Consider the following 15,055-nt stretch of genomic DNA (forward strand, 5'->3'; position numbering starts at 1 on the left):
GCAGATTCTAGGGCCCTCCCCAGGCCCCCTGCATCAAATCTGTCACTGCTGCTGGAGTTGAGAACACTGCTGGAGATGAGCTTGGAGATTTGCTCCATGGCCATGCTTGCACACGATGCAGGGATGCATGTGGTCCTTATGCACAAGCCCGGCCCCCAGGGTTACGAGCGGGAGGCCCAGGAGACCTGGGTAGGCCGGCCCATGTGACCATGGCCACATGTCCTTTGCAGAGGAGGCGGTGAATGAGGTGAAGCGGCAGGCAATGTCTGAGTTGCAGAAAGCTGTGTCAGATGCCGAACGGAAGGCCCACGAGCTCATCAGCACAGAGCGCGCCAAGATGGAGCGGGCCCTGGCCGAGGCCAGGCGGCAGGCCTCGGAGGATGCCCTCACTGTCGTCAACCAGCAGGAGGACTCCAGTGAGGTAGGTGCCCACCCCACACCCCACCCCGAGTCCAGGTCCAGGGCTGTTGCGCCGTCTTGGCATCCCCATGAGCTCTCAGGGACTCTTGACCCCACACAGCCTGGTGAGAAGGGTCCTGTGGGTGTCCCCATTGTACAGATGAAACTGAGGGCTCTGGGGGCGGGGGGGGGAGGGTAGCTTGCCCAGGGAAGTGGCAGGGCCTTGATCTGCAGCCAGGCTTGCAGACACCGGAGCTCATGCTCACTAACCTGTGAAGCAGGAGGCAAGAGGAGGATGTAAAGACCCCAGGTGGCATCTAAAGCACCTCCTCAGCTCCCGGCACATGTGCACACGCAGGAGGGTGTGAGGTTATTATCATGCTGGTGTTTGATGTGAAGCCTGCAGCATTTCCAGCTATGGACCTGTGTGGGAAGGGGGGTGGGGTGTCAGTCAGGGCCCCCTCGCAGTGACATCTGAGCAGTCCTGGAGGAAGTGAGCCAGCATGTAGGAATCAGAGAACAGTGTCATCCCAGGAGGGAGCAGCAGGGACAAAGGCCAGATGGGGGCCAGGCACAGCTGGCAGAGTGAGGACTGCAGGAGACTGAAGTGGCCGAGCCAGAGTGAGCCAGGGACAGCAGGAGCTGCTGGGGCCCAAGAGGCTTTGGAGGTTAAATGGGCACCTGGGCCTGTCCCCATGGCAGGTTTGCTTCTCTGTCACATAACCTGGGCCTGCCCCAGTGTCCCTGCCCACCTTTTACGCACATGGCCGGCTGGTAGGGGAGCCCAATGGTCGGGGAAGGATGTGACCGAGGCAGGCCTGCCATGCACCCCACGTTGGAGCGTGGCCATCTTTGTTCTTCTGGGGCCCCTACATTCTGTGTTGGAGCCCCGGTGGGGCAGGAGGGCTGCCTGGAAGAGAGGGAAGGGGTAGTGGCTCCCTGCCCTCGTGAGGACCCTGTGGTCCTGTAAGCCCAGCATGAACCTCTCTGGGTGGGCTAAAGGTGTGCAATGTAGTCGTGCGAGCCCATTCCCCCAAAATGCCCCACCCAAGGGGCCATGTTTGCCAACGGTCACCACAAGCTGCAGCACTATGGGGTCTCACTTCACACCCTGGCTGGGTCCAAGCCCATTTGTGTAGAGGGTGAATGGATAGCCAGAAAGAGTGAGAACAATGGGTTTCCCCATTCTGCAGCTGGGCTGGGGACTTCGGGGATTTGGAGTGGCCCAGCCCTGACCATCTCCTCCACCCAATCCAGAGCTGCTGGAACTGTGGGCGCAAGGCCAGCGAGACGTGCAGCGGCTGCAACGCAGCACGCTACTGCGGCTCCTTCTGCCAGCACAAGGACTGGGAGAAGCACCACCACGTGTGCGGCCAGAGCCTGCAGGGCCCCTCAGCCGTGGTGGCCGACCCGGTGCCAGGACAGCCCGACGCCACCACCAGCCTGGGCCCCTGCCTGCCCACGGGTGCTGCCAGCCCCAGTGAAGCTGGCTCCACGGGGCCCTCTCGCCCTGGCTCCCCTGGCCCACTGGACGCCGCACCCCGCTGACCCCTCCTAGACGCGCTGCTCGGCCCACGGACATGCGCCCACCAACCCCGCCGAGCCCCAGCTGCCGGACACTTCGCCCGGCCCTGGGAGCCCGACCATTGGAGTCACTGCTGCTACTGCTTCTCTCCAAAAGAAAACACAGAACCAACAAAAAATGCATTCAACGCAACTTCCTCAGCTACCTGACGATCTCACGCGACAACCTCTTCAAGCATCCTCAGACCCTCCCCCGGCTTTAGACCACGGAGGGACCGGCTGGAGCTCTGCCAGCTCGTCCACTGCCCTTCTCTCCCGCTCCCTCCCGCTCCCTCTCTCTACCTCTCCTTCTCCCTCTCCCCCTCCTTTTTTTTTTCCTGTCCTTATGACTTTCACACACTTTCTCTTTAATGGAAAAAAAAAAAAACTAGTTGTTTGGTGGCTTATATTTTCAGTGAAGAATTTTGGGGGATTTTTATGGCAAAAGAGCCACTCAGAAATGGACTAAGAAAACTGTGGGGGTTCCCCCTTCCTAATTAAAAAGGGGAAAAGAAAACTGTTATTTTATAGCCGGAGATCTGAGCCTCTGCGTCACCGAAACTACCCCAAGGGTATGTGGCTGATTCGGTGGAGATAGTAAGAAAGACTTCAGTTTCTGACCCAAGAAGCATTTTTGGTTTCAGATTTTTTTTTCCTTTAATGTCAAACTCTTTGGCTTTAAGTAGAGATCCAAAAAGTTTTTTAAAAAAGTAAAGGAAGCATACCTGTAAACTACCTTGCCAGCTAGCCAGCCAAGGATGCCGCACACACCTCTGCTCCAAAGGAAATCCAAAAAGCAAACACGAGAAGTCAAAATCCAAAATTTGTCACTGCCAAAGTATTTTTTCACTGTTTTACTCCACTCTTGGGTTTGTACAGATGTTGGTCTTTTCTTTTTATTCTGTTTTTAGAGTTTGGGATATTGGGGTTTGGAGGGTTTTGCCCAACAAGAAGCGACTTTTGTTTCTTTTTGACTAGACGGCAACGCCTTTGCTGGGCACAGGGCGGTGGGTCTCGAGCCCTCAGCACCCCACCCGCCGTGCGTGTGTCTGCGTGTGCACACGGGCATGCCTAGCCATGCGCTACACGTGTGCAGGGGAAGATGCCTCCATCTGTCCTCACGCCCTCTGTGAATTTTCATCATATTTCGTTTCTTCCACTTGTGAAAAAAAAGTGCTAACGTGTCCTTCCCAGAGAGAGCATAATTCTGAAACAAAACTGTGACAATCTTTCGGGTTGATTCTTGGGTGCTTTTCAAAGCACGAGGAGACAGCAACTGCGCCAATAACGACTGCTTCTCCGTTTTTCCTCCTCTACCTCTTCTCCCCTCCTCAGTGCTGCCCCACCCAACTCGTCTTTGCCCCATCGCCACCCTCCACCAGTGTCCCCTGAACCTGTTCTTCTTTCTTCACATTTTTACAGAAAAAAAAAAAAAGAAGGAAAAAAAAAAAAAACAACTCCAAACAAGAACAGTCTGCCCTCTCCACGCCTTCTGGAGACTTAGTCGGCTGTGTATAACCTCACGTTTCTGTCCAGCTGATCATCAGTGGGGATGTCCCCTCACTCTAGCTCTGTCCTCCCTTCCCCACTCAACTCCCTCAAGTGATCTCAAGGAGGAAATAAAGGAGTAAGGAATTCTCACCTGTACTCAGTGGAGAACAAACAGCAGCATGGTCCATGATCTGGCATTTTCTTGCATCGCTGTGAGAAGTTCCCAGGACTGGAGTGCAATACAGAGAGTGACCAGCTACTGAAATCGGGGTTCCTGGGGGGCCCCACCAGGAGGCAAGAAGTCAATAGTGTACGTTAATGTGAATGTATATAGTCCTTGCAGAGGTCCAAATAATGATATTCATGATGATAATAAAGAAGAGATGTTTGCCAAATAAAAAAAAAATTAAGAGAAACTGCAGAAGTATGTCAAGTGTAGGAAATCGATTTTCAAAGAAATCTGAACTGTGGTTCTACGGGGAGCAGTGGGTTGGTTTGATTATTGTTATCTCTTTTTCAGAGTTGTAAGAATTCATTCTTTGAGTGTTGAAAAGATGGATTTCATCTGGTTGCCACAGACCAGGTGCCACCCCGAACAACACCTGACAGTGAAAACCTAATTCTGAAATAGACCTAATTCCAAGATAGATCTCTTTATCCTCCAGAAAGCTCCCCCTCCCAGCCACCATCTCCGAGGCCTGGTGAGTGGGTCCGTCACACTCTCAGAGGTTTGCTTTCATGGATGTCAGGAAAGCAAGGACCAGTTTGGGATTGGGGCTCTCACGACAGCGAAGGCTGCTGTCGTGTTCCCAGCCTGCCGTCCTTCTCTCTCCTAAGTGTCGCATCTATTGAAACGGCAGCTGCGGATGTGCAGTGACATGGGTTTGCTTCCCCTTGGAGGTGGGCGCTTTGGACTCTGTTCCCACTAGGTTTGCTGCTAAACGGGGTGTCTGGAGAGTGTCTGCCCGGGGCACGCTGGGGGTCTGGTAGAAGAGGGCGAAGGCCCCTAATCACTCATGTCCCTGCCGTCTGGACTTGGGGGTGAGGCTGATGGTCTGATGGAGAAGCCCCTCACCTGGAGACCCGCAGGTTTGCCTTGAAGGCCTCTGTTTCCCTTCCCCTTGCATGGTCCCGCTTTGGGGACAAGCAGGTTTGCCAGGGACACTGGCATGTTGGTCAGCTGGCAACGTCCAGGTCAGACCAACCTCCAGGTCTGATCCACGGGCTGAGGGCTTGAGGTGGGACAGCCCCTCCCACCCCAGCAATCGGGAGGAGGGTGCCCTCAGGCCATCTACAAAAGGTTTCCTGATGTGGTTCTCACATCCAGATCCCATAGTCCAAGAAGCCACCCCTGGCGGGGCTGCAGAAACCTAGCATGAGCGGCTGGCCATAGGCCCAGGGCAGAGCCCCTGCGGGCCTAGAGCATCCTCACGATCAGGGGATGGCAGCAAAGTGGGATGGGGGTTGCCATGAGGAAGCCAGGCCCAGAGTGGGCAGGAGGGTGCTGAGCTGGCAATGACTGTGTCAGCCCAGTAGGCAGCTCCTCCCACTCCTCCTGCCCAGGGAGTTGTGAGGAAGGTGCTGGCGCTCCCTTCCATGCTCAGAGAGCTGGTGTTTCTGTCTATCGCTGTGCTGAGGCCCCTGTGGCCAAAGACCTCACAACCAAGTATGGCATCAATAGCTTGGGGTTGGGGGGTCAGAGCTTTTGCATTAGGACTTGGACTAGAGGCGCTAAACATGAGTGTCCATGCAGCACCTGTGTCTGCACCTGGAGCACTGCCTTTCTTGTGCAACGAGGGGATCTAGCCTCCTGCTGTCTGCTCAGGGGCTGTTCTGCCCTGGTACCTCCTGAGCTTTGGTCAGGGGTGTGGCTGCCAGGGTCTCCTCTCCGCAGGCCACCACCACTCAGGTGACCCAAAACTCGGGGAGGTGCAGCTCTCGAAGAGCCTCCTTCCCTCCAAACCAAAATGGCAGCTTTACCTCCTGAGGCCAAAACTATGACAGGAAGGCGGCAGCCAGAGCCCACAGCCCACAGGCGAGGGACAGCAGGATGTGTGCCCACACCGGGCCTCTCTCCTTCACCCCCATGTGGAAAGTACCCTGGTGTGTGACCCTCAACATTTCCATCCCCTCCTCTCATCTCCTTATTTTCCATCCTGTCCTGGACCCAGGCTGGTCTTTCTCTCAGGATGTGTCACCATCCCAGGTGGTGTCTGGGGGGTATTCTGTTGGCAAAGACCAGTGCCTCCCATTACATGCATGGACAGGCTGGCATACCCCAGAGCTCATCTGAATAGGGAGGGCTCCATCCCCAGGCTCACCAGGACACAGGGGAGCCAGGACCAGGGGCAAAGAGAAAAGCTGGAGCCTCAGGGGCCCAGGAGGGTTAGAGCTGTGGGACAAGAGAAGCAGCCTCCCAGGAGGGGGCTCTCCTGTGGGCTTGGCAAATGGGGTCACTCATCAAGGCCCCAAGAGGTTCAATGGAAGAGGGAGATGGACAGGAAAGGGGCAGGAAGGTGTTGGTTTTGGTTTTATCCCAGTGACATGGTGGAGAGGGATCGGCTCAGGCCCTAACTTTCTCCTGTTTGCCAGTTTTTCCAAATATATCCTCAAAATGACACCAAAGCCTTGTCTCTGTCGTCTACCCATCTTGCCTATCCCAGCCCACTCTAGCTTTCATGTCCAGCCATCATTCTGCCCATCCCCTCAGTCCATCTACAGTTACTTATTGATTCTCTCTTTTCATCAATTCATCCTTTTGTCCAGACCAGTCATGTGTCTGGCTATCCATTCACCCATCCACCCACTGACTCACCCATCTATTCATATGACCACCCATCCATCTATCCGCCCATCTATCCATTCATCCATCCATTCATCCATCCACCTACTCATCCATCCATCTATCCATCCATTACTATATCCCAACCATCACTTGATCCCATCCTCCCCCATTCATCCTTTTACCCATCCGCTTGTCTCTCCACCATTCATCCCTATGCATGTTTCTATCCACCCCTCCTCCAATCTAACCCATACAAATCATATCTCAATCCATCCACCTCTGCAGCCACTGAACCCATTAGTAGCACCACCAACCCCCTTCATGTTCCAAAGCTCGAGGGTGCTTTGGATCCTCCTCCCATGACCTGAGCTTTCTCACATCTGTAGGGAGGTCCAGACCTGCTCCAGAGACAGATAAAGTTCTGTGACAGGCATTACGGGCAGACTGGACCAATGTCCTAGCAACAGCTCTGGCCAGTCTGGGCCCACCTGGAAATTGTGGTGGCCATGGGCCAGGAGTGTGAGTTGGGAAGTGGCCCATATACATGCTCAGGGACCCTGTGACCAGAGCCACCAGTCAGGGTGAGCACATTACCTGTCAAAACCCTGGCATTGTAGCCTGGGCTACACCCTAACATTGTAGCTTGGGCTGCACCCTGACATGGTAGCCTGGTCTACAATGTCTCCAGGGGTCACTGTCCCAAGGAAAGGAGGGGAAGAAAGAACCCAACACTGACCTCCCTCCCAACAGCAGCTCCTGGAGCCCCTCTTCTCCCGGGTGTTCATGGTCACACTGCCCCACTCCCATCCCCATCTTCCATGCTGGGGTCCTGGACAGCTGGAAATTAGCTCTTCGGAGCTCTGAATGATGCAGGAACAGGCCCTGCCCAGGCTGAGTTTGGCTAATGGTGGGAGGTGTGCCTGGGAACCTAGGGGCCCAGTAGGGGCCCCCTGCCCAGCTCTCCCCAGCCCCATCAGCCCATTTCCACAGGCCCCCATGCCACATGGAGCAGTTTCCAAAAATGGGGCTGTGATCAAGGTCCTGGATTATGGCTCTGATGGCAGGAGAGGAGGGAGAGCAGGAAAGCAGAAGGGGTGCAGAAGCTGGACTCTGAGGACCTGTCTGCTCTCTGGACACCTCGTGGATAAGGCCTGGGGGAGCTGGATGCCTGTGACAGCAACCTATAATGGTCCCCCAAAGTTCCAGAAAACACTATCTTGCATGCTTCTGTTCCTTTTGTTTCAATTTGGCTGGCCCCTGGAGTGCCACCCCACAGACCCCTTGTAGCAGTAATGCAATGTTAGGACTCAAACTGGGGCCTGGTTTTTAAATATTAGAATGAAGGCACTGGGTGCCCTTGCTCCCAACCTGAACAGGGCCCAGCCAGGCCAGCTGTCGGCTCATCCACTGCATCCTTCGAAGGCCGAGGGGTTTGGGCGTGGAAATGGGACTAGGGCACAGCCTCACACACCTCATGGGGAACACATTGATTTTCCACTTCCTCTTCTCTTTTTATTTTTTAAATTCCCCAAAAGGAGTTGGACAGTGAGTGTTGGGTCGTTTTCCTGTAACGGGTTTTCCTCGCGCTGTGTAGGATCCGTGGCATGCCGTCCCTGTCGCGTGTCCTCTGATGTACTCTGTTTGACCTGGACACTGTAAGACGTTATAATTCAGGTCACATCAGTTACCTCTGTGTCGTGTAATAAAGCCAACATTTGCCATCACGGCTCTGCCTCTCCTTGAGTTCACGGCGACTTGGGCTGTCCTGTTTCACACATTATTCACCAAATGTGTTGGGGGCTTTCTAGGTTCCAAGCAAGAGAGACAAGGTCCTGCCCAAGCAAGTGAACAACCATGTGGCGTACGTTGGAGTGTGTATGGGACTCGGGCAGACCCCTGCTCAGTCCACCCCCAGCCTCCTGTATGGTGAACTTTCAGAGGTTGCTTCCTCAAGGTGATCTGGATGACCTTGGACCCCAAATGACACCCATGGCTTCATGGGCCCCGAGCCCCACTGCCTGTGGCAGTGCCAGGCACCTCCCATAAGACCCTGAGCATGGACACTAAGGGAAGGGACACCTTGATCCTAAGGAGCCAGAGTGTCAGCCATGGTGCCCCAGTTCCTGGGGCAGGTCCCATCCAGAGTCGGGCGCCCAGTACTCAGCACTCCTGGTTCACAGGCAGCCCCTGGGGGAGGGATGTTATTAATACTCAGGACCAGGTTTGGAACATGGTGTATTTTGAAAGGCATCATTGGAAAGGCCAGTGTGGAGGCGAGGCTGTCCCCACGCCAGGCGGCTGGCGGGAGCCCCAGCTGGGCCTGGTGTGTCAGCAATCTCAGCATAGAGTGGGATGACAACGTTTTTCCATTGCAGAGGCTGAGCTCAGAGGGAGGCTGCCGGGCCCGGGCCTGAGTCCAGCGGCTCTCGGCTTGGACACAGCACCGCGATGTCCTGCCTCCCACGTGGAGGTAGAGGGAAGGGCCCTGACCAGAGGCCCTCCATGGGGTCTTAGGCCCACAGGAGGGAGGGGACCAACTGCCTCGTGTTAGGGAAGAAAGACAGGCTGTGGCTGCACTTCCATTCCTGTCCAGCCAGTCCTGTCCTCAGTGCAGACTTGGATGCTGCCTTGAGGCACTGTGGCCTGTCAGGAGAGACCTGGGCATGTGTCATTTATACGGGACAGACATCAGGCGAGGTCCAGGCACAGTGGCCACAAGGAGGAGGGACAATCAGGAGGCTCCCTGGAAGTAGTACAGTGGCAATAGTGCCCCCTAGAGTCGTGCACATGTAAATGTGGGGACGGAAAAAGGGGAGAGTCAAAGACCTGCATTTGAGCTGGGAGGCCAGCGCATACAGGACCACAGCCTGGGGCCATGAGAATCTGCCTGGAGACCACCTTCTTCGGGGACCAAGGGGACACCATGCAGTTTTCAGCTCAGCCTCAATGGCAGTGAGAACAGAACCGGGTAAAGGGAAGGGGAAGTCAGACAAAGAGGCAGGGGCCCACGCTTCCCAGGGCTGGGGCGGGAGCCACAAGTGTCCCCACTTCCAGGACAATGTCTCATCCCCTCACACCTGCAGCCCCCACCGCCCCCCACACCCCGGGGGAGGAATGCTACTCCAGCTCCAAGCTCACAGTCCAGGTCTACTGTGGCCTGCAACTCTCCCTCCAATTCCAAATTCCCAGGGAAGAGACCCCAATTAGCCAAACTTGGACCTACTAGTTATGCCCTGGAGTAGGCAAACACACTAGAAGGCCCCCCATAAAAATGCCAGGAGGACAGAAAAGCCACAACAGTAGCTCCACCAACGCTGAGCCAGGCGAGGACAGATGGAGGAGACCAGGGCACACAGGGACACGGGCCTGCAGCTGCCCTCCATGGACAGCAGTGAGGAGCGGTAGAGGCAGAAGAAGCAAGCTTTATAAATTGCCTTCAGGTGCCCAAGATCCATTGCCTGATCTGCACATAATTCAACCATTGTGTCCTATAGCCAGAGCAGGATTCTGGCTTCGTTTATGTAGCTCCCACCTAAAAGCTGGTCCAGAAATGGAGTGGGGGAAGGAAGGGCCCATGGGGAATGGATGGATGGATGAGTGAAAAGGGACAGAGGTAGACCTCTGACCCCTGGGCAACCACCCTGTCCTCACCCCTCCAGGCCTTTGCTCAAGCTGTTCCCTCTGCCCAGGCCGTCCTTGGCCCCAGCTCTCCCTGACCCAGTCCATCAAATGTGGCTCAAATGCCACCTCCTCCAGGAAGGTTGCTCTGAATCCTATACCATCCTTCCTCCTTCTGTGCACTTGGATAATTTGTTCATGTCTGTGCCGTAACAGGGCCTACCACTGGAAGTATAACACTGATCAAGGTATGTGGACTGGCGACTCCAGTGAGCTTCCTGGGTTGTCATTGCCCGTGGCTCAGGCCTTGAAGCCTGGCTGAGCTGACATAGGGGAGGCTCCCCTGGACTCTGCCTCAGCTGCACTCCTCTCGCCAGCTGGAGAGTCCTAGAGATGCCTGCCCAGTGAGTAAGAAGCAGACGGCCCGGTGTCCATGGCCTTTGACTCCTCAGGGCCCAGAAGCCAGTCTGGAGTTTGGCTGCAGCTGGAGGCCTTTTAGGTGCTTAGTGGGAGCAGCTGGCCAGGAGGGGCCTAAAACCCAAGGAGGGCGCCAGTAGGTGCTGGTGTGGAAGTGAGCATTGGAGGCCTTGCCTGCCCTGCCCTTCACTTCATCCTCACCCATCGGGCCTTTCTGTAGACATGCTCTTTCCACCCCCCACCGAGGCCTGGCTCCAAAGGGTTTCCTCGGACCCCGAGGCCCAAGGCTGGGGGGTCTGGAGCTGGACCGAGAAGACCCCTCTGAGGCCAGAGGGTGGGAAAGTGGAGGACGATGAGGAAGATACAGGCTTCCCCCTGTTTCTATTGGACAGGGAGGACCTGGCTGAGTACTCAGTACCAGACCAGGTAACAGCTTCGTGGAGCACAGCTGCCTGGAGCATCAGGTAGAGGCTGGCCGGGGACCTTGGGCACCCTGTGTATGGGGGCAGGTGGTGGGGGCAGGAGATGAACTACCGCAGCTCTGACCTCGGGGGTGAGAGGCCACTATCCCTTGCCTAGAAGAGGGTAGTGGGGATGCCCATCCCTGCACAGGCTGGAGGGAGCAGGGCAACCTGTCTGGCCTGAAGGGGCCTTTGTCTGTTGGGGGAGGATTACAGGAGCTTCTCTGTGGCCCAGGTCCTCATGGCCTTCCCATTCCTCTTGGAGAAGCCCCCAGCATGTTCCTGATGGGTCACCAACCCTTAGGACCACTGGGGTCAGGCCTGCCTCCCTCTGCTCTCCCTCAAGAGGAGCCTGGGGTGCCCTGCCTTGGGGCTCAGCCTGGGCTATTTGCAACCAGGAAGCTGGAGGCCATCAAACTGAAGCTGTGGGCCATGGAGCAGGCCCAGGGGCCAGAGCTGCCCAGGGCGCAAGGCCAGGTCGGAAAAGAGGAGGCAGCTAGGTCTGTGCTGGCCCAGCAGCGACTGAGTCCTGAGACAGGTAGGAGCCAGTGGGCCAGGTGGACCCCTTCCCTGGGTGGGTGGGCAGGCCCCGGAGTCCTTGGGCTTGCAGCTCTGAGCCCCCTTCTCCTCTGTAAACCAGGGTGGGCTGTGAGCTGCTGCTGAGAAAGGGCCAGCTTACAAGGAGTGTTGGCCCAGCAGATGACAGTAAGTCCTTCTAGAACAGGCCTAGGGGGGCCCTCTCCCCAGGAGTGAGAAGTGAGCCATAAACATGAGGTGTCTGCCCTTAGCAGCTGCCCAGAGCCCAGCCCACCCCTGTCCTGCTCTGGGGTCCCTGAGAAGGTGGAAATGGACCACAGATCCATCTATGTGGGCAACGTGAGAGCAGAAGGGGAGTGAGATGGGGTCTTTTTAGGGGCCACTTCGGTCTGCTTCTCCCTCCTGGCTGTGAGGATTAAAGGAAGGGACTCGGCCCAGCCAGTGTGGCTCAGTGGTTGAACATGGACCCATGCACCAAGAGGTTCCATTTCTGGTCAGGGCACATGCCCGGATTGCAGGCTTGATCCCCAGTAGGGGGCGTGCAGGAGGCAGCCAATTGATGATGTTTCTCTCATCGATGTTTCTATTCTCTCTCTTCCTCTAAAATCAATAAAAACATATTTTAAAAAATAAGGAAGGGACATGTATGGGGGCAAACTCAAAGCCACACAGGCCTGAGGGAAGAAACTAGAGGGTGGTGGGTCTAAAGAGGTGGGAAGGGCCTGTGGGCCTGTGTGGTCGAGTGTTCTGATTCTCCAACGTGAGTGGGAGTCAGGATTTCCACATGAAATCTCCCAGTTGACCAATCATTGGCAGCAAACTCCACTTTATAAAGCCATACACTCTGCACAGGCCAAATAAACATGGGGGTGTTGCCTAACACATGAGGGTGTTCATCTCGTTCCCCAGTCCACCTCCAACAGGGGTGGGGGCAGAGGCCTGGGCCAACTCCCCTACCCTGGGCTCCAGTCAACCCCTCTCTACCAAGAAAACATGCGGCAGGGGGGCCAGAAGGGGGAGGCTCAGGGGGGAGACCCCCAAGGGGGAGGCCTCTGCAACAGCGCCCTCACCGGGCCGTGCCTGTATCAGGTGGACTATGAGGTCACTGCTGAGGAGCTGGAGGCCTATTTCAACATCTGTGGGGAGGTCCAGCAGGTCACCATCCTGTGCAACAAGTTTTCTGGACACCCCAAAGGGTCGGTACAGGGCTGTGAGGAGGGGGCTGGGCACCCCAGGGAACTGCCCGGCATGGGTGGCCTGGGCTGGCCCTCACCAGCCCTCATTTCACCCCAGCTATGCCTACATCGAGTTTGCTACTGAGAACTCAGCCCAGGCTGCTGTGGGGCTGAACGAGAGCATCTTCCAGGGCCGGGTCATCAAAGTGTATGAGCCCCATGAGTCACCAGGGCACCTTGAGGTGGGGGCACTGGGGTGCATGGGCTCGCTCTGAGCTTCTCTACATTAAGCCATTAACCCCTGAGGTGCCAGGAATGCAGGCAGAGGGAGGCTGACACACAGAGAGGTTGACACACTGCCCAACCTGACCCTTCTCCATCTCCCAGCATCTCTTGGCACACCTGCTGGGCAGCAAGGAAGGGGTGGAGGCACCCCAGACCCCAAAGGGTTTGTCTTGCATGTGGCACTGGGGAGGCACCCCTCCCAAACTGGATCTCACCTCATGAAGGGAGAGATGTTGGCTAAACAGGGACTCATCAAGTGGCCACAGCTGTGTCCGGACAGTTTAGAACTAAGTGGGGATCTTGAGAAAGTGGTGAACAAGATTAGGGTCTGATGCCTTGGGAGGCGCCGTGCCCGGGATGCCACGAGGGTCTGGTGGGCTCTGGGGCCTGTGCACACCACCTGTGAGCTTCCAGCAAAGAAACCCAGGAAGCCCAGAGGATCACTGGCAGCCACCAGAAGCTGGAGAGGAGCCTGGAACGGATCCTCCCTCAGGATGGCCAGAAGGACGCACTCTAACACCTTGACTTGACTCTGGCCTCCAGAACTGTGAGAGTACATTTCTATTGTTTGAAGTCCCTTCCCCCTCCAGTGAAAAGGTGGGTGGAAGGTCTGAGTGTCAGGAACCGTGCCAAGGTCACCCAGCAGCTCAGGGCAGAGCCAGGCTTGGTCGAGGAATTTCTGAGCGTGGTCAGGACCATGAGCATGGGGCTGCAGGTGAGGCATGCCACCAGAGGTGGTTCCCGAGCTGCAGTTCTGTAGCACCTGGCAGATGACACCAGCTCCTGCCTGCTCAGCACCTTAGGCCTCAGCAGGGGGAGTCTGCGTTGGTCTTGATACCCTCATCATGCGTGTTGGCTTTTCTGTTAATGTCCTGCTGACAGTCTTCTACCCCAAGCAGTTCCTCTTTAGATGCATTTTCTTGATCCTTTCTGTGTGGCCACTTAGAGGACAGAGTGAGCCCAGGGGTCCCTCCTTTCCTGTGGACTGCAGGCCTGAGCAGGCTAAGGTGGAAGAAGGATGGAAAGCGCTCCTGGACGTGGCTGCCATGGGCTCTGAGCAGTGAGCCACTGAGCAGACTGGAGTGGCTGTGCCTGGAGAAAGCCCGGACACACGGTTTCCCTTGCCCCTGTCTGGTCTGGGCCAGAAGGACGGAAAGGGAGAGGCACTGATGCCCGAGGGAAGACTGACTGCTGGCAGTGAACTTCAGCTGAAGAAATCATCTGGAACAACAGCCAAGGGCTGACTAGGACCTGCAACCGAGAGGCTCAGCCCTGGGGTGGCAGAGGAAAGCCAGGCAAGTGGCTCTCAACAGGCCACCTCCTGTATAAAGATGCAAAAAGATAACGTGAAACTGCCATCTGACAGTCCTACTGGCAGAACAAAGACTCGCACATTACTTCCGACCTTGGTTTCCTCACACTTAAAATGGGAATGCAACCTAACAATGTGTGTGAAAACTCCCTAATGTAGAAAACATTTATGAGTTGGTTGGCTGTAAATACAGAAAAACCCAAATAGCAATGGCCTCAACAAGGGTTTTTCTTTTCTTTTTTTACATAAAAAATTGCTGAATGCAAGTAGCTCAGAGCTGGTATGTCAGCAAAGACCCAGGCTCCTGCTAGCTTTTTGCTCCCTGTCCTTAAGGGATGAGCTCCAGCCATCACATTCAACTTTTAGGCAGGAAGAAGGGAGATGACAAAGGACTCCATCTGTCATGTGAACCCCCCTTTGAAGTATCTTTCCTGAAAGACTCTCCCAACATCATTCACTTTCATGCCATAAAAACTACCTATCCTTGCGTGCTATGAAAGGTAGGAAATACCTTTTGTCTAGTCCAGGGGTGGGCAAACTTTTTGACTCGAGGGCCACAATGAGCCTAACCCCGTCCAGCCCTCAAGCCACTAGAAACACTGTGCACTCCTGCTGGTGGGAATGCAGACTGGTGCAGCCACTATGGAAGGCAGTATGGAGGTTCCTCAAAAAATTGGAAATGGAACTCCCATTTGACCCTGTGATCCCACTTCTAGGAATATATCCCAAGAAACCAGAAACACCAATCAGAAAGGATATATGTACCCAGATGTTCATAGCAGCACAATTCACCATAGCTAAGATCTGGAAACAGCCTAAGTGCCCATCAGTAGATGAATGGATTAGAAAACTGTGGTACATCTACACGATGGAATACTATGCTGCTGTTAAAAAGAAGGAACTCCTACCATTTGCAACAGCATGGATGGAACTGGAGAGCATTATGCTAAGTGAAACAAGCCAGTCAATGAAGGAAAAATACCGCATGATCTCACTCTTTCATGGATAATTA

General features: G+C 55.4%; 2 protein-coding genes across 6 annotated transcripts in view; both read left to right on the forward strand.

Annotated features, from left to right (window-relative positions):
- CBFA2T3 (CBFA2/RUNX1 partner transcriptional co-repressor 3) overlaps window positions 1–7,962 on the forward strand; it is a 94,470-nt gene extending 86,508 nt beyond the window's left edge. For all 5 annotated transcript variants that reach the window (XM_070399041.1, XM_070399039.1, XM_070399044.1 and 2 more), the window contains 2 exons: window positions 231–421; window positions 1,657–7,962. In XM_070399041.1, coding sequence (XP_070255142.1) covers window positions 231–421; window positions 1,657–1,947 — 482 coding nt within the window. In that variant the 3' untranslated portion in view covers window positions 1,948–7,962. The remainder of the gene's footprint in view (window positions 1–230; window positions 422–1,656) is intronic.
- Window positions 7,963–10,495: 2,533 nt separating this feature from the next.
- Window positions 10,496–13,795, forward strand: PABPN1L (PABPN1 like, cytoplasmic). Its single transcript, XM_070398923.1, has 6 exons — window positions 10,496–10,699; window positions 11,137–11,282; window positions 11,526–11,610; window positions 12,361–12,467; window positions 12,565–12,654; window positions 13,723–13,795. Exons 1-6 carry the CDS (start codon window positions 10,496–10,498, stop codon window positions 13,793–13,795), a joined length of 705 nt encoding a protein of 234 aa, XP_070255024.1.
- The last annotated feature ends 1,260 nt before the right edge of the window (window positions 13,796–15,055 follow it).

This window comes from Myotis yumanensis, unplaced genomic scaffold (genome assembly GCF_028538775.1).
Source record: "Myotis yumanensis isolate MYYU_CA2020_CCGP unplaced genomic scaffold, mMyoYum1.0.hap1 SCAF_18, whole genome shotgun sequence".
In the NCBI taxonomy this organism is placed as follows: Eukaryota; Metazoa; Chordata; class Mammalia; order Chiroptera; family Vespertilionidae; genus Myotis; species Myotis yumanensis.